Here is a 27056-nt window from a genome sequence, read left to right as displayed (position 1 = left end):
CTCTAAGAACAACAAAATAAAAGGATGGTACAGTTGACCCTGAACAATCCCCTGTGTAAAGTCCACATAAATTAACTGTCAGCAGCCTACTGTTGACTGAGATTTTCAACTCAACAACTCAACAGTCAATTAACGCATATTTTATATGTTATATGTATTATACAGTGTGTCCTTACAATAAAGTAAGCTAGAGAAAAAATGTTATTTAAAAAAAACCATAAGAGGGGCGCCTGGGTGGCTCAGTCGGTTAAGTGTCCGACTTCAGCTCAGGTCACGATCTCGCGGTCCTGAGTTCGAGTCCTGCGTCAGGCTCTGGGCTGATGGCTCAGAGCCTGGAGCCTGCTTCCGATTCTGTGTCTCCCTCTCTCTCTGCCCCTCCCCCGTTCATGCTCTGTCTCTCTCTGTCTCAAAAATAAATAAACGTTAAAAAAAATTTTTTTAATAAAAAAAAAAACCATAAGAGAAAATACATTTACAGTACTGTATGGTATTTGCCCCCCAAAATCTGCATATAAGTGGACCTACACAGTTCTAACCTGTGCTGTTTGAGAGTCAACTATATTTGAATTAAATTGGTTTTGATTTTCTGATATTCTTCAAGTGTATTTATTTATTTTTGAGAGAGAACATGCTTGTGAGCAGGGGAGGAGCAGAGAGAGAGGGAGAGAGAGAGGATCCTAAGCAGACTCTACTCTGTCAGCATGGAGCCTCACGTGGGGCTCAAACCCACAAACCGTGAGATCATGACCTGAGCCAAAATCGAGTCGGATGCTTAACCGACCCAGGTGCCCTGATTTTCTGATATTCTTATTGAAGAGCAAATAGGGCATCTATTTTGGTGAACAGCTATTTTCCACCAGATCACTCGTAATTTGGGTTAAGATGAATTAACAAGGTTGAATTACCAGTGGGAGAGATTTCCGGTTTGGAGCTCCTCACATTCTGAACTTTGGTCAGCTGGTCTTCAAACCCTCATCTTGGGGTCTGCCCTATTAGCCAGGGTTAGTCTCTGTTTATCCTTTCCCCATAGATGTTAACAAAGCACTGCTCTCATGGAATGAAATCTCGCTGCCAGACCCAGTGATTAATATTTCACTTGCATTATCTCATTTAGCCTGTGTGCCAACCTAGTGAGAGAGAGAAGTGGTATCGGAAGTTGAGGACATGGTTCACGGGAGCAAAGCAGTTTACAGAGCGGGTGGCATAGGTCGCCTAGCACTCAACTTTTCATTTGAAGCCTTTTATTCCACTGACCCACTAAATGGTTAAGTGCAAGCAAGGACTTTCAGCCTTCATCCTAAGTGTGGCAATCTGATTTCTCGTTGGGAGGAATCAGAAAACAGGGCTGCCTCGTGGGGATGATTTGGATGTTGCCCCTCCGCAGGCTGCTCTAGGAAGTCATCATCTAAATTAGATCTAGAGGGGAAGGTACCCCCAGAGCTTTCAGGGCAAGAGGCTAACAAATGGCTACAAATGGCTTGTTGAAAATCTCATTTGTGTTTCAGTTTATCTTTTCCCAGGGAAAGATGAGACCCCCTTGGAGCTGAGCACTGAGTGAGTCCATGGGTAAATAATGCTTTGTCGAGAGGGTAGAGGGTAGAAACATGACGGGCAAAGCCACCAGGGCAGGTAGCTGGGGAAGGAGCTCTTACAGTGTAATGAGCATGTTGAGCAGTTTCTCGCATGTGTAGGTAACTATTGTGAAGGGGAGCAGCCGCGAGGGTTGGTGTTGGGTGTGCTGCATTCGGTCCAACTTCCAATTCCTCCTGCAGTTTTTAGACTGATCGGTCTCCTGTGAAAAATAATTTTCAGTCCCTTGGTGTTCCATCAAAATAAAGCTAGGCATCAAAAGCAGTAACTTCATGATCCTGCGAGATGGAAAGGCATAGTAGAGAATGATGGGTGACAAAAGGTAACAGGGATTGAACATGTAGGGGAGCTGTGCACACCGATCAGAATAATCCTAATGCAATTAGGTAAGCCTGGGGGGGATCAAGGTACTGCTACGCCTAGGACGTGTGCTGTGGTAAGACTCCAGTGTGCATAATGTAAAATTAAACTAGTCTTTTTCATTCACACACATGGAAAGCCAAATGTTATTGGAAACTTCTCAGAACCTTGATAAACAAGGAGTTCCACAGATGTTCTCTTCATTTTTCCTATTTATGGTTTATGAGCCTCTTTTTGTAATACTTGATAAGGTTTGATAATGAATAAAATGAAATCTCTTGGATTTGGGCTCTTGGGGGATTTTGATGTCAGTTTCCTGTCTGTGCTAGGGTCTGATGGCCCTCGTATCATCATTTGTCTGTGAAAAGAAAAATCACAGGTAGTAGGAAAATGAAGCATCTTAATTTAATAGCAAATTGCAAATCTGTTTTTAATGGCACTGGAGTAAGAATCTGGTGTTGAGTGTGATAAATTATGCAGGTTTAATTATAAAATGGTAAAATGGCATCAAAACCCATCTGCAGAATCTTTTCTGAAGATGAGATTCTTTCTAGGATTTGGAAAGGAGAAAGTATGTCATCAAGGTACTTAAAATTAACATCAAATTAATTGAAGTGTTTCAGAATGCTAAAACTCACTGAAATTTTATGAGGCATCTTTGCTACCGATTCCTTTCTCAGAAGGGGCCAGAAGCCCTCGCTGACTTCAGATAGGATAGAGAACTCTGAGACCTTCGGCAAAACTGCTTGTGGCTGTTTGCTGTACGTTCTCTAAAGATGTCTTATCCCCTCGAAGCGGCTGTAACCCCTGTCAGGCCATGGAGCTGTTCTTTCTCATGTCTGCGTCTCCCGTCAGACCTAGTCCAGGACGCCGAGTGGCACAGTGGGCGCTCAGTAGGCCTTCGGGTTTAATCGGTGGCACAGTGTTCCAGTGACTATCAAGCTCTTGATTTGCAACTGGCCTCCTGATTGTTCCTGCAGAACTTTGGCCAAGAAGGTGAGGTAATCGGAGGCCCCGTGTTCCAGTGGCTATCAGACTCTTGATTTAAAAGTAACCTCCTGTCTGTTTGTGCAGCACTTTAGCCGAGAGGGTGTAGTGTGTGTGGACAGAACTGCCTACAGAGCCTGCTGCGCTGAGCTTTAATGTGAGGATTGAAAGGAGCAGGCTCAGAGGCACAGGACCCAAGTGAGACCAGAGGTCCCCACTGTCAACAGCCCGACACTTAAAAGGTGGGGAACGTGCTCGGGATCTCTCCCTTCTAGCCAGAGAGCACCTTGGTATGAATTCGAATAAGGCACCTCTCCTCGGGATACTTGATTGCCATCCACCAGGCATCCGTTGCAATCAATATGGAAATTTTCTCTGCCATGTAAGAAGGGCACCTGCTTAGATGTAATGCCACTGTGCTGTTTGTGTACTGGAGCCCACGGCCAGGCCACTTGTGTGTCCACCTGCAGGGGGGACCAGGCCGAAATGCCCAGTTGCCCGTGCCACCATTGGCTTTTATCTACCCAATAGGATATTCAAAATTTTAATTTGACATGTTTTTTCCCTCTTGGGACTTTTATTTACAAAGTTAATGGTTTACTTAATAACTAAAGCTTTTGGCTTTAATCACAGTTATTAGCACGGAAGTTGTATTTGTCTAGCCTGGCGCCCAGTAGGAAAAGTTGCATCCGTAAATTGAAGCCCTTCTTCATTTACCTTTGGAGTGATAATAAAACATTTTTAGGCAAGCCACAAGGCCAGTGAGTGTCAATAAAAGGTGGCAGAGAAGCCAGCATACAAATTGTTTCACATGGAGGCTGGAAGGTTAACTATCTTCAAACGCTACCTTCTCTCCTGCCCTTGTCCCTCAGATGAAAACATCTGAGGGAGCCTGCAAAATGTTGCTGGGCTTAAAGCTTGGGGAGAACCGGATTTTCATTTTTCGGCCTGTGGGCAGGATTAAGAGTGGCAGAAGTGATTGGGATTTATTCATCCTGTGGGTTCATGATCAATTTATGCAGGTGTTCAATGGTAAAAATACCAACTGGATCTCTACAAGCCCTTGATATACTTTGGAATTTGGTTATAAACTAGTCCACTGCTTGCAGTTCAACACAGGGCAGGGACTTGAAGGGGCAGAGTTTCTGACATCTTCAAAGAATCTCATTGTTAGGCAGATTTACTTGCAAGGTGGTCCTGTAGCAGACTTAGAAAGGCTTCAGAAGGCTCTGCGCAATGGTTATCCAGTGTATGTTTTTTTCCGAGTGGGAGCTCTTTGTCCTTGTACGTTCAGGTTTTGTTAGGGATTGCAATGATGCAGGTTCCGAGGCAGCACAGGCTGGGTTCGAGATGAGGGTCTGTCGTTTTGGACTCCTGCATGGTCCCAGCCTGGGTCACGTGGTGGCTGTTCAAGGCACGTTCCTGAGGGGTTTCCCATCAGCTCGCAGGAGGACATGGTCTTCGCTCAGAAAATAGACCAATTTGGTATGATGCTCTACAACGTCAGTCGCACTTACAATTTTGGTTGTGATCATCTGGATGAGATTTCTAGAAAACTGTGACCTGAGCAGTGGTTTGGTGCCACTTGATCAGAGGCCTGGACTGTTGTTGACCTCTCCCTCAACTGAATAAACCATCCAGGGCAGAAGAAAGGAAGCTTTTGAGAACCGGTAGCATGCTGGGTGCTGTGGCCTGATACTTCTGACTGGGATGGAATAGCCCAGAAGCTTGCTCCCTCCCTCCCTCCCTCTCTCTTCATTTTCTCTCCCCCTTGCCTTCTTTTCATGCACAGATTTCCTTCTTCCTTTTTCTTTTTCTTCTTTTTTCAGTTTATTTATTTTGAGAGAGAGAGAGTGCACACATGTGTGAGCAGAGGGGAGGGGCAGAGAGAGAGGGAGAGAGAGAATCCCAAGCAGGCTCCACACTGTCAGCACAGAGAATGACCTGGGGTTCGATCTCACAAATCATGAGATCATGACCTGAGCCGAAATCCAGAGTCATACCCTTAACCGACTGAGCCACCCAGATGCCCCCCTTCCCTCTTTTTTTTATTTCAAGCAAGTTAATTGCCAGCCTTGATCATAGAATGAATGGCTAGAAAATCAGCTCAGTTTTAAAAATTCAACAAAAAAACATCCTTGACTAAACATCCAAGGCCCTGAAGGACACATAATCTGTGTACCAGGACTTCTCAACATTGTGCACGTGACAATTTCTTGCACACTCACACTGTCACTCTGTCCCGTGTACTGTGGACAGCTGAGCCAGCTGGAGCTAGCCAGGAGCACTTGCTAATACAGGCCTGCAAAGCGCTTGCCACCAGGGAAAGTGCCTTCTCACATGTAGTCAGTGTCACATGCACAGATGGAACCACTGTTCAACACTATTCAAAACCCCCAAACTATCAACGTAGAACTGAAATAAAGAATAACCTGTGCACGAATAGAAATTGGTTGTTCCAACTCCTAGCTTTTTTGTTCCATTAGAACTAAATTCCCAAAGGCCAGATACCTCCAAAAACTCCTGATGGATTTCATAATTCTTTTTTTTTTTTTTTAACTCTTTAGTGAAGTAACTTACTATTTTTGCGGCCAAGAGTCCTCTTTGAAAGGGTGTTCAGATTCTAGGTTTCCAGCGAATGCCCGCTGTGTGCCAGGCACGGTACTGGTGCCAGGTGCTCTATGTGCCTTAGATCAGGTCGTCCTGTGAAGTGAGAACTCTTACTCGCTTGGTGCATATAGAAACAAGTTAAGCGAAGTCTAGAAAGATGGCCAAGATTCCCTGTTCTTGAGCAACCTCCAAATGTTCTTTTTCTCCCCACCCAGTGGCAGGAAGCTGCCACACAGAGGGTAAGAAGGCAAGCTTGGCTCCAGTCAGTAAGTGTTTACGGGGCACCCGCTGTGTGCCAGGCACGAGGCTAGGCTCTGGGAGCCAAAGGGAAATATGGCGTGGCCTCTGTCCTCAAAGAGCTTGTGTCCCGCGGACCGTACTGCCTCATTGCCCAGCATTCATTAGTGGATTCCCTGCCCCACTTAGATAAAAACAGATTGGCTTAGTTTGGCCTTCAAGGCCCCTGCCTGCCTCATCCAACTCCCCTCCCTCTTCTCCCCATTGCCCAGCCTGGGCTCCAGCCCCTGCGTTGTTAGAACCTCTGCAGGTATGTCACTGCTGATTCACAGACCCCCACTGCAAAACGGCAGTGCCCTGGCCCGTCTCCCCCACCGTCAAGCCTCTACCAGTTATTTTGCAGATATCCACAAGGGGTCCTCACATAGGCATCCATCCATAGCCCTTGTGAACTGGGCCTTCTAGCAAATTCAGACCTGGATCCTGGTATGCGGTGTCCGTATATGGCAAAGGTGGTGGTTCACTTCACTGGGGTTAAAAGAAAGGCATTCAAAGCTGAGGGGTCTAGGAGGATAGCGTGTGAAAGGGTCCGTGTCCCTCATGAACCAGGTCTGAGCCCTGGGAGAGTAAAAACCAGGCATAGGAGCCCATCAAGTTTTTTGTGGGGGTGCTAAGAAAGACTCTGGATCTCATGTCAGCCCTTGCTAGGGCACCCCTTGACTAAGGTCTCCAAGCCAGGAATGTGGGATAGTCTGTGGCATATAAGTGCAGAGTGTATGACCAGAGATGAGGGTAGGGAGATTGTTACGAGGCCATTGCAGAAGTTCTGGGAGAACAGAACAGAGCAATCTTAGTCGGAATCAGAGTGGGTGTCGGTAAGGGATAGAATCAGGAATTTCTTGACTGATAGAAGCCAGTGTTGAGGGTTTGGGTGAGGGTGAGTTTGGGTGATGAGGACGGAGGAGGTGCCAGTGACTAGGAAAGGGGGAGAGAAACAAGCTTTGCAGAGATGAATTCCATTTATTCATACTGACATCCAAGTTCTAGAATGGATTCTGGTCAGTATCCCTGCCTTGGCACCCACCATACGGGCTTGCGATAGAGATTTGTCCATCATCTACACACTTCACAAGTCTCAGAACTGGCCTTGTGCCCCCAGCCCCGGCCTGGCCATTCTGCCTACTGCACCTGGATTACTCTGTCTAAAAGCATCTTTTTTTTTTTTTTTTTTTTTTTTTTACCTGTTGCCTTCCTAGCCAGAGATTTTCAGTGACACTCTCTCCATCTAGAGTGTGAAGGTTTAGTCCCTCAGCCTCCAGTGTCCTACTCCCCTCTATCCAATCCTGCCCTCCTGGATCAGGACTCCTTTGGCACATGTGACAAGAGTCCAGGGCAAACTAGCTTAGGTCACAAGGGGATTTTGCTGGTTAATGGAGTCAGCTGGGGTTTAGGGATGTGTGCACCACTGGGACACCTTCCATCTCCTGATCCTCTTCTCCTTGAACACTCATTTCATTCTCCACCCAACTGGCTCCACATGGTGGGTCAGCATGAGATGTAGCACCACTATGCTTCTAGCCTCATGATGTTTTCATTCATTCAGTCTTCATTCAGTTCCACTTAGAAAAATCCTGGGACTAACTCTAGCTGGGTCAGCCAGTCAGCCATGATGCCCAGGAAGGTGGGGTCTGAACCACATGCTTGGAGAAAAGATGGAGTGTGTGTGTGTGTGTGTGTGTGTGTGTGTGTGTGTGTGTGTGTAAAACCTCTGCCTGCTTCAGACCTCCTCAACCAGAACCTCCATTTGACCAAACCCAGCTGCTCTTAGCTCAAATGCCCCAAATATCCTTCCTCTTCTCAGGTTTTATCTTCAGGGTCCGATCCTGATCCCCACCCCCATGCTCTCATCCTACCCACCCCCCCGGCCCCTCCCACGGCATGGGGCTTCAGTGACTTTTCTCATTTTGACAGGGGAAAACCTAAGGACAGCGAGGCAGAGTAACTCAGCCAGGCTCCAGAGCAGGAAGGCAGGGATAAGATCCAGGCAGTGCTTCTCCAGAGCTCAGGGATGAGTTTAAACCGTTTCTCTGTGTGTGGTCGTCCAAGAGACTGTGCCCTCCTAAGGGTAGGGACCAGGGTGTCATCCCCCGCTGGCAATTAGTTTGGCAGATTGCTTGGTCACGATTGCTAATGGCCATGAAATGGTGCTTTTCCAGTCTTTCCCTTTCTACCTTTAGCCCCTGGGACTAGGGACAGGATCTTTCCTGGTGATTTGCACAATTTAAAATTCTGTGGGAACCGGGAAGGTTTTCTTAGAGAGAGGGACAGAGTAAAATAAATATTAATTATAATGCAGATGACATCTTTTTCTAATCCTCTCCACTGTCTCCTACATACAAATAAGTGTCGTGCCTTCTCTGGGGTTTTCCCACAATTTACTGCATGCACACCCTCCCTCGTCCCCAAGCTTAAGAACACAGACCTCCTCCGAAGAGGCAGGGTCCTATTGTTGTGCCTGATTTGAAATGCAGGCTCTAATGTCAGGCAGCCCTTGGGAGAAGAGACCCTGGGCTCCTTTCCTCCTGGACTGGAACAGCTTTTTCTTTCTGGGAAAACTGTTGAAATTTGGGTTTCCGTGTTAATCAAGGTTCCCAGCACGTCTGTGGAACTGGCTCAGCACGTCCAGAATATGTTTTCCAACTATCTCCCGGGCTCTGGCTATTCCAGCCTGTCAAGAACAGACTTGCCGGGGCTGTGTGGGGCTGCAGAGATGTTCATTCCAGATTCAGAGTGATAGGCATGATTTTTGGAGCCGGCCGCAGCAAGCTGGGACTGGTTCTGGCGTTGTAACCGGACCAGAGGTGCTGGGGCAGGCGGGCTGTGCGAGGCAGCCCGTGGACATTCATGCAGGCAGCCGGCTGTTTTCCTTCACTGCTTCCCTCCCAAACCCCCAACCCCTACACATCCATGCACCAGACTGAAAACACCTCTGATGTGAACTGTCCCTTTTATATAACCAGATGAGTAGCATTCTCATATGTCTGTTATAACAGGTAACAGTGCTGTGTCCTGGGCTATGTTCTAAGTGCTTTACGGATATGGATCCCTTTCATCCTTACTAACACCCCATCACAAACTGTTAGCCCCATCTCTGCAGACCAGGAGCCTGAGCTTCTGCAGAGCAGTAAAGTTATTTAAGCAAAGCCACACAGCCGGTCAGCGGCCAGTGGCCTGTAGATGGAGGGCGAGGGCCGGCTATGCTTAAACACCGTGCTGTAACATCTGTTGACATCAGGGTTATTAAAATGCTGGCAGTAAGAAAGATGTGGTTAGACTCCGATTCCCCTGAAAAGCAACAATTATGGTAACTTAGGAATTTTCTAACTAAACTTGAATTTGGGTGGACAAGCGTGGGCCTCCTCCACCCCCTGCATTTGCCTTAGTTATCAGTTTACCCGCCTTACCCCAGTCCCCAGAACTAATGGCTGAGAGAACACAAAATTTTAGAAGTAGAGCCATGTGAGTGGGAAACCATGATATAGTAGTTACTAAGCTTCCCTCCCTTTCTTTCTTTACTGCTCAAATTACTACTTAATTTGTGTACATAGCACCTTTTCTTATACCCTGAGTCCCCCCAAAAGAACCCTTCAAATTTCTGGTGGGTGCAATTCAGGCAAGCCACAGAACAGGAGACATGGGACCTGCCTGTGTCTTTCTCTCGTGGCGGCCGTGGGTGGATGTGGTGGCTCGAATGAACCTGGCAAAGCTCATGGGCAGAATGTTCTTGAACCAAACCCGGGAGCGTCTCTTTCTCTGGAGGGTACACCCCAGCTACTGTGTAGGGTGGAGCTCAGGATGGAGGGATCCGGAGCCCCCGCTGGAGCAGAAAAACTCGAGTCAGGGCCAAGCCTCTGCCACCTCCTTTCCTTAAGATAAGAAGCTCTGGAAACAAAGAATCAGACCTGCCTTCTAGGAACGAAGTTCAAATTCAGGGGCGAATAGCTAGAGAATCTGAGCATGGAGAAAAAGTCGTGTTACTATGATGTGGTTGTTTATAACTTTTATAGAATCTTTGTGAGATACTGATCATTCAGGAGTTTTCTTGCTGGTGGTGGAAGAACATAAAATCCAAAGGGCCAGTGAGTGCTGCATTTCCATTCAGTGGAAACTGTCTGAGAGAGCCCAGATACATTGTACTTGCTCTGGGGTGTCACGATGCCCTCTGTCACAGATGCCCGCTATCCCATGCTAACAGAAAACTTGAGAAGACTTGGGTCCAGCCAGTCTTTGAGGCACACTGAATTCAGAAGACGTCTGCAGAAACGAATGTGAAAGAGCTGGAAAGTATGAACTGGGAGAAAAGGCTATAGGAACTGGGACAGATTAGTATGATGTGCTTGGCTGTACTTTCCCAAGATTGGAAACCACTGGATTACTGGGACCTGTACTTATTCTTCCGGCCTCTCTATGATGCATAATGCTGGGCCGTGCGTGAGATAGCAATGCATGTGACTGTGTGTGAGCAGGAACTTATCTCTTTTGGACTTTCCTCAGAATGTAATCTAAGGTAGGCCAGGAGGATCCTTGGGTCACTAGTGGAATCAGTCAGAACTTCAAAGGGGTGGCCACACCGATGGGGTAAAACCATTGCCAAGGGCAGAGGTACTCCTGTGTTACCCTAAATTGCTAGAGTTTATTTTGTGGCCCCCAAGACCCAGAAACTTAACTGAAATGGCTGCATTTCGGGGCAGAACCTCATCTTTCCTCCAGATGGCAGCAGTTAAGTGGAAGGGTACACTGTTGGTACACGTTCTGGTTGTTTGGGGCAAATTGACAGAATTCTGCCAAATGTCCCACTCCCATGGGTGGGTGACCTTTCTTGTGAAGCACGAATGTCATTCTTTTTTCTTTCTTTTTTTTTTTTTTTAAAGCTTATTTATTTTTGAGAAAGAGAGTGCTCATGAGCCAGGGAGGAGCAGAGAGAGAGGGAGGGAGAATCCCAAGCAGGCTCTGAGCTGTCAGTGCACAGCCCGATGCGGGGCTCCATCTCACAAACTATGAGATCATGACCTGAGCTGAAACCAAGAGTTGGACGCTCAACCAACTAAGCCACCCAGGCGCCCTGAAGAATACCATTCTTGGTCCCCAAGGAGCATAAATATCAGTCACGGTGTTCTCAAATATACAAATGGATACATTTTGCCAGATTTTCCTACATGGTCACCTCTCACCAACCATGAGTATAACAGTACTCCTATATAGTGGCACAATCATAGCTGGTAAGGGCAAGTCTCATAAAATATAGGCCCTTAGGAAAAATAATAAAATTTGCAGTAATCTGTGTGACTAAAAAGAGTTGTGAAATTTCTAGAAGGCATTCACCACCCCCCCCCCCGCAAATAATCATGAGGATGGGCATATGGGGGTGACTTTTGAATTGCCTTGTTCAGCTAGCCGTTTGAGACATGGTGCCCACAGCATCTGCTGAGGCAGAAGCTCCCAGAAGCCAACCTGGCTCTTTGTAATGTAGTAGAAACAGCTGTCACTGGCTTGAGATGAAGACCCCTTGAGATTTTTTGCTAGCTCTGGATCTGTCTCCCTCCATCCCTCCCTCTCCTACCCTCCTTATCTCCCACCCTCTCCCCACCCCCAAACCATGAATCCAGTCAATTGTGTAAACTCCTAACTTTTCACAAATTATGCAAGAGCTTCAGGGCATAGTGTTTGTAGTCTGGTGTTCCATCTCCAGGGAGGGTCAGTCTTACTGGCCTCCTTTCCTCTCCTCCCTCAGTACTTGCCTGTAATGCCCTGTCATGCCCCATCTCCACAGTCCACAGCAGGGGGAAGAACCACAACCGTGGTTTTCCTCTAAGGAATTAGAGTAGAAGTAACAAGATAGCAGAGTTTATATTTTTGGTAACAAATGTAAAGCAGGATTATCTCAAAATCTGGAGCGAAGGATTTGTTTATAAAATGCTAAGAAATCTTGCTGTTTATGAACGATGCTAAGGGGAGAGGGGGTAACGGGAAGTGGCCTGGGTATTGGACATCAGGAAGGAAGGAGAATGTAAAGAGAAATATGGGAACAGCTTATTGGATCTGGGTGAGTGCAGTTTCAGTGGAGGGTGACACAGAGGGTATGGCTACTGGTGACCACGTTTTCAGAGCTCAGGCCAAGAAGAAGTGGGCCCAGGCACAGCACAAGGATTTAGGCTAGGTGTAAAAAGACTGTCAGGGGGGCTCAAGAGAGGCTAGGGTCACAGTATCGGTTAGGATTTTAGTTCAGCTACCAGTGACAGGAGCAACCAAACTAACAGGCTTAAACGAGACAGAAGATCACAAGGAAGACCTGGGGGTGGGCAATCTGGGACTGTTGTGTTGACCCCACTGGGGCTTCTGCTCCCCCATTGGAAGGACGTGGCTCCCTCCTCAGGTCCCAGACGGTGCTGCCTCTCCAGTTTAGAAGTCCCACTAAGTGGCATTGTACCTTCCCTTGGTCAGAATGTGGTCATGTGGCCACGTGCCTACATTAAGAGAGGGAAGTTGAGGAATGACATCCTTCAGTTGTGTGGCCACATGCTCAGCTGATAGGGAGCTTCAAATAATTTGAAGAGGAAAAGCTCCATAACTAGGAAAAGGCCTAGACAGGCCTCACCTTGGGGTATTTGCTCATTCGGTGAACGTGGAGTGCCTAATATGTTCAGGCATTGCTGGAGGGCAGTAGGGAAGAAGGCAGATGGGTTTCTGCTCTCATGAAACTTGAAATCTACTGGGAAGCAAGACAGACAATAAACTACCAGTAAATGTGGCCTGGTTGACAATCTGCATTCTGTACTCAAGTCTTTCCAGTGAGCTGTCTTCACATGTACCCGTACATAATTAATGATCGATGGCAAACATCACTGCTAATGCCTGCGGGCATCTAGGTCAGCCAGCGTTGGCATCTCTTTGATGCAGGTGTCTGCGCTGTGAGGAGGAGAGTGGGAGAAGGAAACAATTAGTAAACCAGAGCCCCACTTTGAGAGCGGCCCTGCATCCTGCAGCCAGGGCCGTCCTAGGCCAACGTGCTCACAGAGACTTGAGGATAAGAATCCGGGTGTAAAATCCCAAGTCTGTTTCCTTTTTCTTGGGTGGAGAAGGATTTGGGCCTCTTCCTTTGCTAAGGTGCAGAGCAGCGTGATGAAGATAATCGGGTGATCCTTTTGAGGCCAAGCTGGGGAACTTGGGAGAACATAAGGGACATGGTTTTCCTGCTCCCATGACCTTCAGTCAGTGATCCCTGAGCCGGGTTTTGCTGGGAACTGGGCAGGTGTCCAAGTTCAGTTCACGTGTTGAAAGTAGGCGTGGACTCTAAATTAGAACTGGAGGCAGTGTTGCCCACCCAGACTTCCTGCCCTGGCCACTGCGCAGTGACCTAGATCAGTGATTCTCAAACTATCCGAGGCAAGGGACCAGTTTTTTTTAGGTTTCAATTTCCAGCCTGTCATAAAAATGAAATATTAGAAAAATGAAATGAAAAAGACATACAACAACCCAAAGTCAGACTTCCGTTATTAGATTTGAGAGACATAAAATTCTTCTGTCCGATTGCTCTAAAAGTTTCTAAAGGCTGACTCAGTTCCTGAAGTTTGCCAGTAGCAAAGAACTCAGGGCCGCCCCTCTCAGCCTGGGGACTGCGCTTTGGGCAGCAGTGTCCTGCGGGCTTGGAGCTGTGAGCCAGTTGAGGACTGCTGTCCTTCCCAGCTCCGTGGGAGGATGGTTCCCAAGCACAACGAGGAAGCTCTCAGGGCTCGTTTGTGCCTCCTTCCCCGCACATGTCTCTGGTGCCCAATGCCCAGCTCCCCTTGTCTTTGCTACCTGAGCCGACTGATAAAAGGAACATCTTGGCCCCCTCTCCCATCACAGTCCCGGTGTGTAGGTGAAAATTTCGCTACATTCTTGCAGCTGGAGAAGTGAAAGGTCACAGCTAATTGTAATCATTATCCAGGCTCCCCTACCTGAACAGGGCTTTTGGCATATCCTGGGTTGGTTAGCCAAGCGGCCAAGTGCGGGCGGGAGGGCCTCTCCAGCCGGCTGGCCTGGCCGACCTGGGCAGGGTGGGAGGTCACCGCTGCCCCTGTGTTGCAGTTCTCCAAGGAGAGGCACGTCATGGACAGGACCCCTGAGAGGCTGAAGAAGGAGCTGGAGGAGGAGCTGCTGCTGAGCGGCGAAGACCTGCGCAGCCACGCCTGGTACCATGGACGCATCCCCCGCCAGGTACCCGCTCTCTTCCTGCCAGGGCGCGCCCTGCCGTCCTCAAACACCAGCATGCTGAGAACCCTTCCGACTTACCCTCCAACGCCATGTCAGAGTCGGCCCCAGTTTAGCCAAACAGATAGAACACCCTAGCCCACAGAAACTGAACTTGGGCCTGTCTCCCAGGAGATCGCCAGGAAGAACTGAGGTCAGGAACCCACAGTACATCTCCACCTGCCCAGGAAGGGGATGGAGGAAAGGCAGGTGTTCCTGTGGGTCCACAGACCCGGAGTGGGCAGGAGGCAGTGGCGGCAGGGTGATGACCCTGAGAGGTGAGGGGCCAGCCTGTGGTTCAGATAATTGAACTCATGGCCGGCTGCCGGCTGCCTCATACCCTTTGAACCTGCTTCTCTTTTAAGACAGTAGTTTAATTTCAGGTGAAGACAGAGTATCATCAGGGCAAGTGGCACAGAGCAGCAGGGCCACCAGTACCCTAGTGGGGCCAGCAACTATTTACCCTCCAGCCCTCCCCTACCTGGACCCCTGTCCTGGAGATGGCAGGTAGAGGAATTATACCAGTGACCACAGCGTCCTGGCCTAGGATGTTCTCTGTGTGACTATTATTTGGGTGATAGCTATGAATAATGTGGGTTTTTTGCTAAACAGTTTAGAAATTGAAAAAATAGAAGTCCAGAATTAAGGTGTAGAATTTCTCTTGGGTTTTTATTGGAAGTTGATCTGGCCAGTCATTTACCCGGGACAACATGACAGGAAAGGGGCGGTGGGGGAGGATCGGGGGGTGGTGTGTGGAGGGCATCACATGGTGATAATTTTTTTTCATGTAGCAGATGCCTCAGCACTATCAAAGAAATAATCCTTATTCTAACTTTTTGTTTTTAGTTTAAAATTGATTGTAGAAAATGCAGGGAGTAAAATGAAGAAAATTAAAAACTCTCACCCATAATTCTCCAACCTGGAGGTAACCACTGTGAACATTTTGATATAAAGCCTCCTACGAGGCTTTGCAAGTGTGAGATCATACTGCATATACTTTTGCAGCCCACTGTCTTCATTTAATGACATATCCTGGGAGTTTTCTGCTGTTATAAAATCGTTATAAAACCATTCTACACTGTATGTGTGTCCATCGTATGGTGCTCTGCTATTTAGTGGTCACCCTCACCAACACCCCGTAAGATAACGACTATGTTTATCACTGTAATTATTTCCTCAGGCCCCATTCCAAGAAGTGCAATTTCTGTGTGAAAACGAATTTTTAAGGCCAAGATGGAATTTTAAAGTAACCATGGTAGCGTGCTATTCTAACTGTTCCAATGTTGGGATATCCTGGAAAAAATGTCAAAGTTTATAAAACTGATGACCGTCACCACCGTCCTTCTCTTTTTTGTGATCACAAAATTTGTTTACCACTTACAGTGAGTGTAAATTTTCAGTCATACATCATTTCAGGTTGTATAACTGAACACTGTGACAATAAGGTAGCTGTAGCTGACACTCTGCTCCTTTAAATCTTCATAGCTACTGTGTAGGTGATACTATCCCTGTCCCACAGGTGATGTAACTGAGCCACAAAGAGATTATGTACCTGGTTCAAAGTCACTCAGTAGAGCCAGAATGCACAGCCAGGCAGTCTGGCCACAGGAACGACCATCTCAACACAGTAGAGATTTTCCTTTGGCAACACAGTAGAGATCAGCATCCTCATAGCTAATAATATTTGAGCACCTACTGTGTTCTCGGCACTGTACTAGTGCTTTGCATATATTGTGTATGCAAATATATAATCCTCGCTATAACTTTGTGAGGTGAGACACTGACCTGACTTTGCTACAGGCTCTCCAGCGAGTGCTGTGCCCAGAACCACACTCAGGTCTCTGATTCCACAGCGCCTGGCCTCCACCAACGTGTGGACCTCTCCTCCCCATCCACCAGGCTCCTAGATGCCGACCAAACTCCCTCCTCCCCTTGCTGGGGGTGGGGAGGGATCAGACTCCCTAGACATGAATTTTCTGCTTTGTTTTATTCTGTCACTTTACTTGCTTCGGGTCTGCCTAAATGTCATCTTCTCATGACACCCTCCTGACCACCCTGTTGCAACGAACGGCCCTCATCCCTTCCCAGGCACTTCTTATCTCCCTTCCCGATTGACTTTTTCCTTAACTTTACAACATCGGACATACCATACCTGCTGCTTGTTTATCTTCACCAAAGTAGCAGCTCTCCACTAGAGACAGGAGCTCCATGACAGTGGAGACTCTACTCTGCTTCACTCACTGCTGTAAGCCCTGTGCCTACAATAGTACCTGGCACACAGTAGGTGGGCAGCACGTAGTTCTTAAGCGAATGAATGGGTCTTCTAAGAATTTGACGTTGGAAAAATAACGAGCTAACTGAGCAAGAAGAGACACAATACCGTGGTCCACCGCTGGCCCAAAGAAGTGGAGAGCGGTGTAGCTCTTAGAAGGAATGAATGTGCGCTTGCCTTTTCTACCCCTCACCATTTTGTCCCAAAGGTGTCAGAAAACCTCGTGCAGCGAGATGGCGACTTCCTGGTTCGTGACTCTCTGTCCAGCCCCGGAAACTTTGTCCTGACCTGTCAGTGGAAGAACCTCGCTCAGCACTTCAAGATCCACCGGACGGTCCTGCGGCTCAGTGAGGCCTACAGCCGCGTGCAGTACCAGTTTGAGACGGAGAGCTTCGACTCCATCCCTGGCCTGGTGCGCTGCTACGTGGGCAACCGCCGGCCCATCTCCCAGCAGAGCGGAGCCATCATCTTCCAGCCCATCAACAGGACGGTGCCCCTGCGGTGCCTGGAGGAGCGCTACGGCACCTCCCCAGGCCGGGCCCGGGAGGGCAGCCTGGCCGAGGGCAGGTCCGAAGTGGGCAAGAGGCTGAGCCTCACCATGGGCGGCCTCCAGGCCCGGGAGCAGAGCTCGACCAGGGGAAACCTCCTCAGGTGGGTCACGGCCTCATGGGGGTGGTGCTGGGACCGCGAGGGACACTCTGGACACACCTGGGCTTAGTCAGCCAGATGAGGAGCTCCCGCGGGAAGGGAAGAACAATAAAGGATGTTACTAAGAATGCCAAGTGTAATTGGAAAAGCTGTCATGGGGCAGTGCGTGATTAGTTCCCAACTGACTTGGAGCCAAAATTAAATGAGGCAGTTGCTGAGGAAGAGGGGGAGGGTTGGCCAGGAGAGATTTGGGAAGGAAGGAGGATTCTGGCTGGACTGAAGGCTAGGGAAAGTTCGGATAGACGCTGCGAAGGGGAGGGCGGTCCAGGTGGGGGCTCAGCAGGAGCATGCGTGTAGCGATAGGAAAGGACAAGAGTTCCTTGGGGTAGGCAGATCGGTGGGGCTCCAGCAAAGGGCCGCGTAAGGGGCTGGTAGGGGCTGGCTCAGGGAGGTGACCACAGCCCAATCACAGAGGCCTGAGAACCAGGCTAAGAGGTTTGAGGGAGCCTCAAAGACTTGACATGGTGAACAGGGTGTCCCGAGAATAGAACAGGGCAGCGATGTGCCAGAGAGGCAGGAGAGAGTTTGGAGCAGGAAGACCAGTTAGTGAGCCATGGAGGGTCAGGTTGTGCAGGGGAAGTAGAGGGAGAGCCTGGGACCTCGGCTTCCTGGGACTCTGGTATGTGTGTTGGAGAATGGCAAGTTAGAGACCACAGGAGGGCCCAGAGAAGGGGTGGACCGCGGAGGAAAAACCAGTTGCCGCATCTGAGATACGACCATAGGCTTGTTGAGTGCCAAGTGTCCAACAACATTTTGGGGGTTTGGGGGGAGAGCTCAGTTCGAAGGTGGATGAGAAAAGACCTGAGAGAGCTGGAGACATCGAGAGTCTGGGGGCTGTGGCCCGAACCTGGGCACAGGGGAAGAGAAGAGTCCAGAGAACTGGATGCCCAGCTGGGGCCCCCTGCCCTCCAATGCCAGTGGCACGTGCTGACAGAGGACCTGTTTCTCATGGAGCTGGGTGCTCGTGCCTGCTGTCTGACTGCTCCAGAGAAGGAGAGCAGGGAAAAGGCAGGTCCAGTAGGGTGAAGTCTAGCCCCAGCCGCTTGGTTACCCAGCTTCCCTTCTCCAGCTGCCTGGCATCTAAACTTACACACTTAAACCCACATGTTTTATTCCACTCATTGGTTTTCTTTCTGGACAGGAGGAAATGTCATAAACTGTAATTTGCAGACTGCAGAAATTCAGAAGCCAAGCTCAGAACTGAGTAATACATACCAGGTCGTGTGCTCCTAGGAAGCTCTGGTAGATGTTAGTCAGTGTCTGGCTGTGGACCCTGCCTGCCTGGGCACAAATGCCGGTCCGCCACTGATCAAGCTATGTAACTTCTCCGGGCCTCGCTTTCCCTACCTGGAATGATGGGGCTTGTGAGGGTTAAATGATTTAAGACTTGCAAAGTGCTTAGAATGATGCCGATACATAGAGAGTGCTACCTAGGGGGTGCCTGGGTGGCTCAGTTGGTTGAGTGTCAGGTCAGCTCAGGTCACAATCTCACGGTTTGTGAGCCCCACATCGGGCTCCATGCTGCCAGCGCAGAGCCTGCTTCAGATCCTCTGTCCCCCCGCCCCCCGGCCCCTCCCTGCTCACGCTCTCTCAAAAATAAACATTAAAGAGAAATAAGTGCCACGTAGGTGTTAGTAATCATAATAAATATGATTTTCTGGAGGGCAGTGGAATGTGGGACTCTGTTTGCAGGGAGGGAGGCAAGAAGTGTCATAGAGAAATTCTTCTTAGTAGTAAGAATGGACTTGAGATCCCTTAAAATATTAAAGGGGCACCTTTTGCTCCGTTTCTTTTGTGATTGTGAGGGTTGGCTGCTCAACTAACAGAGAGTTAATGTCATGAACAGAGCCAGGGAGTTTTTGGCAAGGCACGGAACCCCTGCCCAATGTGGTGCTGGGGAAGAAGGCCTGCCTCCTGGTCTACCCTCAGTGACTGCATTTAAAATATTAATTAATTAGTTTAAATTTATTATTATTACTTTTTTTTTTTTTTTTCTGAGAGACAGCAAGCATGGGAGAGGGGCAGAGCGCGCGAGAGAATCTCAAGCAGGCTCCACACTCAAGCTCGGAGCCTGGGGCTGGATCCCACAACCCTGGGATTGTGACCTGAGCCAAAATCAAGACTGAGAGGCCCAACCAACTGAGCCACCCAGGCGCCCCAAAATACAAATTTATTTCTTAAGATAAATGAAAGAAAGACTGAGAAGGTCTCTTAGTCAATGAGGCGGGTCTAACAGAGCCACTTTTCTGTCTTCCTTGTTTTTAAGTTTGTTTATTTGGGGGAGAGAGAGAGAGAGAGGAAGAGAGAGAATCCCAAACAGGCTCCACACTCTGCACAGAGTCCAACACTGGGCGGAGATCAAGACCTGAGTGGATATCAAGAATAGGACGCCTACCCAAGCCACTTTTCAGGCGCCCCCAGAGCCACTTTTCCAATTGCCCATTGAAAGCCCGGCTCCCTAAGCCCTGTCACTTCTTGCAGCAGAAGCGTCCATGGGTGGGGGTGGGGTGGGTTCAATAAGGAAGCACCCTGCACAGGGCCCTCCCTTACCCTCCCTTGCCCGCCCGCACCGCACCTTCCCTGACGTCAGGCCCGCTGGTTGGCTGGCTGGCAGTGAGCGAGCTCAGCCAGGTTGGGAGCGTCCCAGGTGGGCGTTCTGGGCCAGTGGAGTCTGGCTGCTCTGAAGATCACTGCATAAATACCGCCCGGCTGAAGCCACTGCCTTTTGGAATTTGCCCTCTGACCAGCCTTATCTCTGAGGGGTTGCTGGAATTTCTCTGTTGCTGGGAGTTTGGGGGGTTTTTGGTTTGTTTGCTTTTTCCTTTGGTGCTTGCAAAGGTAGGAAAGAGCATTGCGATTTCTGTAACATAAGCTTGTGGGAGGGCCGATGAAAGTTCATTACAACTTGGCTGGTGCAGTGCAGTCTCTCCTAGCAAAGGAGAGATTCTGCTTTTTTGGTGCTAGAGAAATTCCCAGTCTGACTAGGCAAGGGAGCAGAGGAGTGCTAGCAAATTGTGTGGAAAGTGACAGTCGCCTTTTCCCCGCGTGGCTGTGCTTGGTGCCTCCCAGCGCCAGCTTGGTGCGCAGGCTCGGCCCTTCCCCAGGTCAGCATAAGGTCGGCCGCGGGGCCCTGGTCCTTCCAGGATGAGAGTGACAGTACTCCAGGGTGATCCGGTGGGTTATCTGGGGGACATGGGGATCTGCGCTGACATGCAGACAGCCCCACAGCTCCCTTCCCGACGCCACGAGGGATGGTGGAAAATGCATTTTAGTTGAACAAGTCACTCCTCCTGGGTCTGTAAGTAATTTTAAGCTCTGTTAAAAGTACACATTCCAGTTCATCAGTTTTTCCTGAGACTATCGTGAAATCTTGACCCTGCTCTGCTCTACCAGATGGAAGGGCTCCGAGGCAGCAGCCGGGGAACTAACCAGATTGGCCCTGAGGACGTGGGGATGGAGCCCAGGGCACAATCCTGTGTTAGCCGCCCCCGGCAGTCATTTCCCCTCCAACAGACATTCCTTTACTGTTAGGATGTGCTGTACCATTCGCCTTCTAAGCAGTCATTTCTCTTAAAAACTTTCCATGACGCTGCCTGAAGGTTTTATGATTTAATGACACGTCTCTGTTCCACTGATCTTTTGCTTCAGAAATAAGGAGAAGAGCGGTAGCCAGCCAGCCTGCCTGGATCACATGCAGGACAGAAGAGCCTTATCCCTCAAAGCCCACCAGTCGGAAAGTTACCTGCCAATTGGTAGGTCTTTGGGAATTTTCTGGGAGGAGGGTGACAGTGTTAGCCTGATCTCCTTCAGGCTGTTTCCCTGCTCCATCCAGTCACCTGATTTGGGGACAACACAAGGCTCTGTGCCTCTAGGCTGGAGGGTAAGGGATTTGTAGAACTATATCCAGATGCGGATCAGCGAGCTGGACACTTCGTGTGTGCTAGCTCTTAAGCCTCGTAACAACCCTTCAAGGCAGGAATGCTTATCCTCTTTTAGTTGCCGAGGAAACTGAGGCATAGAGGTTAAGTAACTTATCCAGAGTTATCCGTCTGGCAAGTGGTTAAGCCAGCATTTGAACCCAAGTTTTCTGACCCATGCCCATCCGATGATAGCCTTCATGACAAATGAGCTTGCTGTCTCAGTGCCCTCCCTGGGCAGAGACAGGATCTCTGGGGCTGGGTCAGTGCTGGGGTTCCTGGAGGAGCAGCCATCCAGACAGACCCCTTCTCCTCTCCGTTCTTTCTCAGCCAGAGGAGCGAGGAGGTGTGGGATATGGGGAAACCTCATAAGCAACTATATTAGTAGACCATGGATTATTGTTCACTATTTTCGTAACTGACCTTCCTTGGGACCACAAGGTGATTTTCCTAATGCCCCTTGGTGAACCACTTCTATGTGGGTTATCTCAGCATCTTGTCCTACCTTCCTGGGGTGTCTTCAGCTCTCTCTTGAAGCTGGCTAGATCCCACTGGCTGTGAGAGTGACTCAGGCCCTTATGCTATGTGACTAAAGACTTCTGTTTCTGAGGGCGAGACTAGATTACTCACTGCCCTCCAGCTCCACGTATTGTCCTGTTCTGACTGTACTAACCTTCTCTGACCATAAAATGACACTGCAGCCCAGCTGTTCGTAGAATCCCCTCAGAAGCAGGGTGTGGCCCGCTGGCCCTTGAGATGCTTTAGATTGCCCTAGATTGGGAGTGGGACAGTCATACTGAGTTGTCTTTGGGAAGTAAAAAATCGAAACTCGAAGGCATGCATTGAGGGCTGGGGAGTTGTCACTCTAGTTTTGTTTTGTGTTCTCTGTACAGCTGAGCTTTTCCTGACCCTCTCTTACCTTTCACAGGCTGTAAGTTGCCCCCTCAATCCCCAGGCGTGGACACAAGCCCCTGCCCAAACTCACCCGTTTTCAGGACGGGCAGTGAGCCCACCCTGAGCCCGGCGGTGGTTCGGAGGGTCTCCTCGGACGCGAGGGCAGGGGAGGCTCTAAGGGGCTCAGACAGCCAGCTGTGCCCCAAACCACCCCCCAAGCCCTGCAAGGCACCTGTCCTCAAGGCTCCCCCGTCTCCATCTACCTGGCTCAACTCTGAGGCCAACTACTGTGAACTGAACCCAGGCTTTGCTGCAGGCTGTGACAGGGGAACAAGGCCTCCCCTCTGTGCCCAGGACAGCTACGTGGAGCTGCTAACGGCCAAGCAGAATGGGGCGCCAGGGCCCCGGAACTCTGGCATCAACTACTTGACCCTTGATGATGATGTTGGTGGGCCTTGGGAGGCACCGGCCACCCAGAAGGACCAGGGGCAGGAGGACGAGGTACAGTTTGTGCCGCCCCGACTGGAGACTGCCTCCTCATTCAGACCCAATGACTTCGAGTCAAAGCTCCTTCCTCCCGAGAACAAGCCCCTGGAAACAGCAATGCTGAAGCGGGCAAAAGAACTGTTCACCAACAATGACCCCAAGGTCATCGCCCAGCACATGCTGAGCATGGACTGCGTGGTAAGTGCCCAGACAGGGTGGGTGTTGTTCTGGCTTCTGAAAATTTGGAAGGGGGACGTCAGGTTGGGCCTCACTCCACCTTACCCTTTAAGTGCTTGCTCATAGAAAAAGTCTGAAGATAACCTGGGTGGGGATTTATTTAAAGGGTGGAAAGCACAGGCTTGGGATGACCTTTGCCCAGGCAGGAAGCTTGTAAAAATCACCTTGGGCAGAGGGATGGCAGGCTCCTGCCACGGACCATGCCTCCCCCACTGGCTATAGAGTTCTCCCAGCTGGTGTTGATTTTGGAATTCTCCCCTGGCCTCAGCTCCTTCAGAACTGGGAAAGTCAAGTTCAAGGAGAGTGGACTACAGATGAAAATGTACTTTCTGGAGTAGCAGAGCCTAGGTTATTTTTATTCTATTATACATTATATATGTATACACGTATACGTATACACACACACACAATGTATATATTTCTTCTATTGTTACTAAAGTGGGCTGTAGAATAAACATTTTAATTTTACCTTGACTTTTTCACAAGTAATACTTGCTCAATTTAGAAAAGTTATACAGATTAAAAGGAAAAAACTAAAATCACACAAAGTCTAGTTTCCTGATGATCACCACTGTTAACATTTACTCTGCAAACAGATATGTGTACATAATTTCAGGCATGTGTGTTTGTTTTCCACAGAAATGGCATAGGCCTAAACATATGATTTGATTGGATTTTAGTTTTTTTCTAAATATACTATTTTAAACCCTGAGTCTTTGATTGAACATATATCATGACTGTATTTTCAGGTAACTGAATATGTGTTTACATAATCAGTTTTGATAGGAGGCACATCTTTTAGATATGGGTGGCTTTTGTTCATAGGTGACCCCACAGCAAAGTTATCCTTCAGAGGGATGTTTCTAGAAAACAGTTGTCTCAGGCCAGGGTCGGCTCAGCCTGTCCCCCAGTATAGAGACAAATCCATGCATTGGAACAACAGGTGAGGCTGTAGTGAGATTTAAAGCCCTTATTTGTGTGTAGCTCAGTGAAGGCAATTAGCTTCAAAGTTCAGGGCCTGTTTAGGAGCTGAGTTTTCCTAAATACATTTCCTGGGTCATGAATCATGACAGGAAATCTGGACTCTGAGCACTCCCCTAGGGAGTCCCCACTTGATGGAGCTCACAAGGCGGGTAGGACGCCTCCCAAAACAGCCTACAGGAATTTAAGGAGGTACTAGCTGTTCTGGGCTAAACAAACCCCTTCCTGAAAGTAGGACTGAGCCAGGCCTGAGAGGTGGTCTCTGTGTGTGTGTGTGTGTGTGTGTGTGTGTGTGTGTGTGTGTGTGTGTTGCGAGAGCATGAGGGGCCCTGGGGGAAAGATCCAGGAAAGGCGAAGTGCTGAAGAACAAGGGTTTGTTCATGTGGTTGGCTGGGTGTCCTTGGGCAGTGCTCACAGGTCATATTAAATCCTCACTTTAAAGTGAGCTAAACCCGTTTGGGCAGTAAGAGGATTTAAGATTCCTGTTCTAGTTACTTGACCCCGCCCTGGTACTCCAACAGGCCAGGAGTCTGGTACGCACCTGCCTGAGTTCTCCACTGAGGAAGCTCCTTGTGGAGAAATGGATCAGCCTAATTCCCAGGAGGGAATGAATCCTTGCCTGTGACCTCAGACAGGGCTTGGAGGATCTAGGAAAGTCTAGGAGGAGGTGAGATGCCTGACTGCCCTTTGGCAGGAGGGTCTAGAACATTCCTACCACCTTGGCAGCCATGAATCTAGAGCTCAAGTGTGTTCTCAGCTGAAGGAACATGAACCCTGCCCTTTTTCCAGTTCGGTTTCTTTCTTTGCATTTTGTCCTCCTGGTTGGGCACCCCCCTCCCCATCTACCTTCAGGCACCCTTAGAACAAGGGCTGGATGGAGCCCCCTGGCGCAGTGAGGCGGAGACCCAGAGCAGGAGTCCACTTCACTGTGTCCACCTTCATTTTCCAAGGACAGCACTGTTGATAGTGTTCCTCCCTCCCTCCTGAGTCCACTGCCATTTCCTTATTCTCCTCCTGGAACCACTGACTTTCAGGGCTTTGCCAACAAAGCAGGCACAGTCAGCATCTCTGAGGGAAATAGAATGAGAGCTGCTGTTACCCACTCCAAATGTAATGACCACTCGGAAGCTGAGAACAGGCACTGGGCAGCATTTGGGGCCCGCGTGCTGGTTCCTACCCCAGGCTGATCCCCAGAAAGACCATCATGACAATGGATGGTCCTAAGTGTCTCAAGGCTGCCTGTCCAGCCTCTTCCTGGGGCTATGGGTTGGGTGTCCACTGAGCCCCTCTCACACTGCGAATGGGCACCGCCCTGGCCTGCACCCAGAGTGCAGCCTGTCTTCACCCACTTGTTGCAATATCTAGAAGTGGGCCCAGTGTGTTACAGTTGGCCTCTGGGGATGAACTGCCTGAGTCTAATTCGGGTTCTCCACTTTCTCCACCTATAAGAGAAAGAGAACAATACCACCTACCCAGGTGGTTGTGAGGACTAAGTGAAATAACTTATGTAAAGCCTCCACACACCATGCCTCGCCCAGAATGCGGCTATTAGCGTTAGGTATTCAGCCTTGATGGAGCATGTACTGTGGGCCAGGCCGGCCACAGCAGGGGATGTGGGGAAGGACAGTGATGCAGGAATTCAGACCACAGCCCAGGTGGGAAATGCTCTGCAGGGGAAGGTTATCTTCTGGGTGGGAAACGACATACGTGTGTGGAGATTTGGGCGTCAAGGGTTCAGTTTACAGAGGATTCACTGTGTGGGCAGTGAAGGTGGTGATGGGTGGGGGAGGGGAGGGGAGGGACTAGCAGGTCTTTACTTGGATGTTTTTAAGTCTCTACTTCTGAGCCAGTGCCAGGTTATTGCCTCCTTTAAAGCACTTTGCAGCTCAGTGAGGGAGACAGGCCCTTAAGTGCATAGTCCAGATCAGAGTCCTGTGCTGAGGGCAGCAGAAATAGTGGGCAGAGCCAGGAGATCTCATTAGAGTTTAGAAAGTCCCTTGACAGCTGGGAAGGGCCAGCATTCCCCCTGGGTCACTGCAGCAGCTCCCAAAGAAAGGATGAGGAGCAGGCAGAATTTGGAGGCCCTGCAGATAGGACAGCTAAGGTCAGAAGAGCAGAGGGAGGTGGGAATGCGCCATGGTGGAGCACCAATGTTGCTTGCTGGGTCCATTGCATAGTAAATGTTCTAGCAGTGTCCATCCCTCCTCTGTATCCATGAGCTGCACGGCTCTGGGCATTTCCCCAGGGGACCTAATCCCAGCCCTGCCATGTGAGCTCAGGATCCCCTTGTCCCATAGGTCAGCCTTGGGGCAAGCGGGCCTTGGCATATCCTGGCAAACCCCCAGGAAAGGGACCAGGGGATTGCGTGTTTACACTGAAAGAAAACAGACTTGGAGGCTTCTCTCTCAGAGCAGGGATCAGTCTGGTTACTAGTGCTTCCAGAACAAAACTGAATCAATGATAAACCTTTCAATCTCATTACATAGTGTCCGTGAGTTAGAGGATGCCCACCACCCAGAAGCTGGGTTTGGAGCCTCTGATGGGGCAGCTGTCTAAACAAGCAAGCAAAGTGTACGTGACCTTAAGTGGCTGCGGTATGCATCTGGGCTGCCTTGCCATCGTCAAGGTGTAAATCCCTTTCCAGAGATCAAGCCAAAATTCCCTCCTCTACATGCCAGTGACTCACAGCTTGTATTTTCAAATAGCTTTTTGAGGTTTTAAAGTCATTTGATCCTTTGTAAAGTCCTTTAGAAAGGTGAACTTAGCAGCTGTGTTAGAGAAGGGGAAACTGAGGCCCAGAGAGCATAGTAGGAATTCTGCATCCTGTTTCCCAGTCCGCCACTGGATAGCTAATTCCCACAGGTTCATTTCCTCAGGGCTGACAGTGGTTGCTTTGCTCAACCACAGAAGTGAAGGGTCGGGGTTAATAATATCAGCCAAACTTCAGATATTTTTTGTGGACCATTATGAAGATATCTGGCCTGTTCGGTTGCCTCGGATTGTTAGGGTCCAGGACAACTGCAGCAGATGGAGGAGAAGAATCGTTCCGTGGCTGCCACGTGGCCGCTGTGTGTCCGGGGTTGGTTAGACCCACTGTATCTGGTAGTCACACTATTAGGGAAGCGTCATTAGCCTGGTGTTAGACATGCAGTGACTCGGTTGTAACATTTCGAGGCAGCATGTAGTAACTATAAATGGCCGACTAATACCTGGTGCCAGTAAACCGTGATTGCACGCTGGAACTAAGATGGGGAGAGCTGTCTGGGACACACAAAGAAGGCCTCTCGGGGAGAAGTGGGTGTGCTTCAGACCTCAGGTTTCAAATCGCTGTACATGCCTCTAATAGTTTCCAGACGTATGGTGCATTTACTGAGCCCAGGAGAGGCGTAATTAAGGGTAATAGCAGCCAGCCCTGCTGTTAAGTGAGAACATGAACGGTGGAGCCCGCAGCAGCGGAGCGGGGTGCTTGGCCACAGTCAGCCTTGTCA

General features: G+C 49.3%; 1 protein-coding gene across 5 annotated transcripts in view; it reads left to right on the top strand.

The window, feature by feature from the left end:
* The window catches only part of BCAR3 (BCAR3 adaptor protein, NSP family member), a 208721-nt gene that overhangs the window by 162981 nt on the left and 18684 nt on the right, over window positions 1–27056 (top strand). For all 5 annotated transcript variants that reach the window (XM_042997925.1, XM_042997924.1, XM_042997921.1 and 2 more), the window contains 4 exons: window positions 13912–14040; window positions 16554–16996; window positions 20702–20805; window positions 21899–22548. In XM_042997925.1, the coding sequence (XP_042853859.1) occupies window positions 13912–14040; window positions 16554–16996; window positions 20702–20805; window positions 21899–22548 (1326 nt within the window). The remainder of the gene's footprint in view (window positions 1–13911; window positions 14041–16553; window positions 16997–20701; window positions 20806–21898; window positions 22549–27056) is intronic.

This window comes from Panthera tigris, chromosome C1 (assembly GCF_018350195.1).
Source record: "Panthera tigris isolate Pti1 chromosome C1, P.tigris_Pti1_mat1.1, whole genome shotgun sequence".
NCBI classification, from domain to species: domain Eukaryota; kingdom Metazoa; phylum Chordata; class Mammalia; order Carnivora; family Felidae; genus Panthera; species Panthera tigris.
This window is presented reverse-complemented; position numbering and strand designations above follow the sequence as displayed.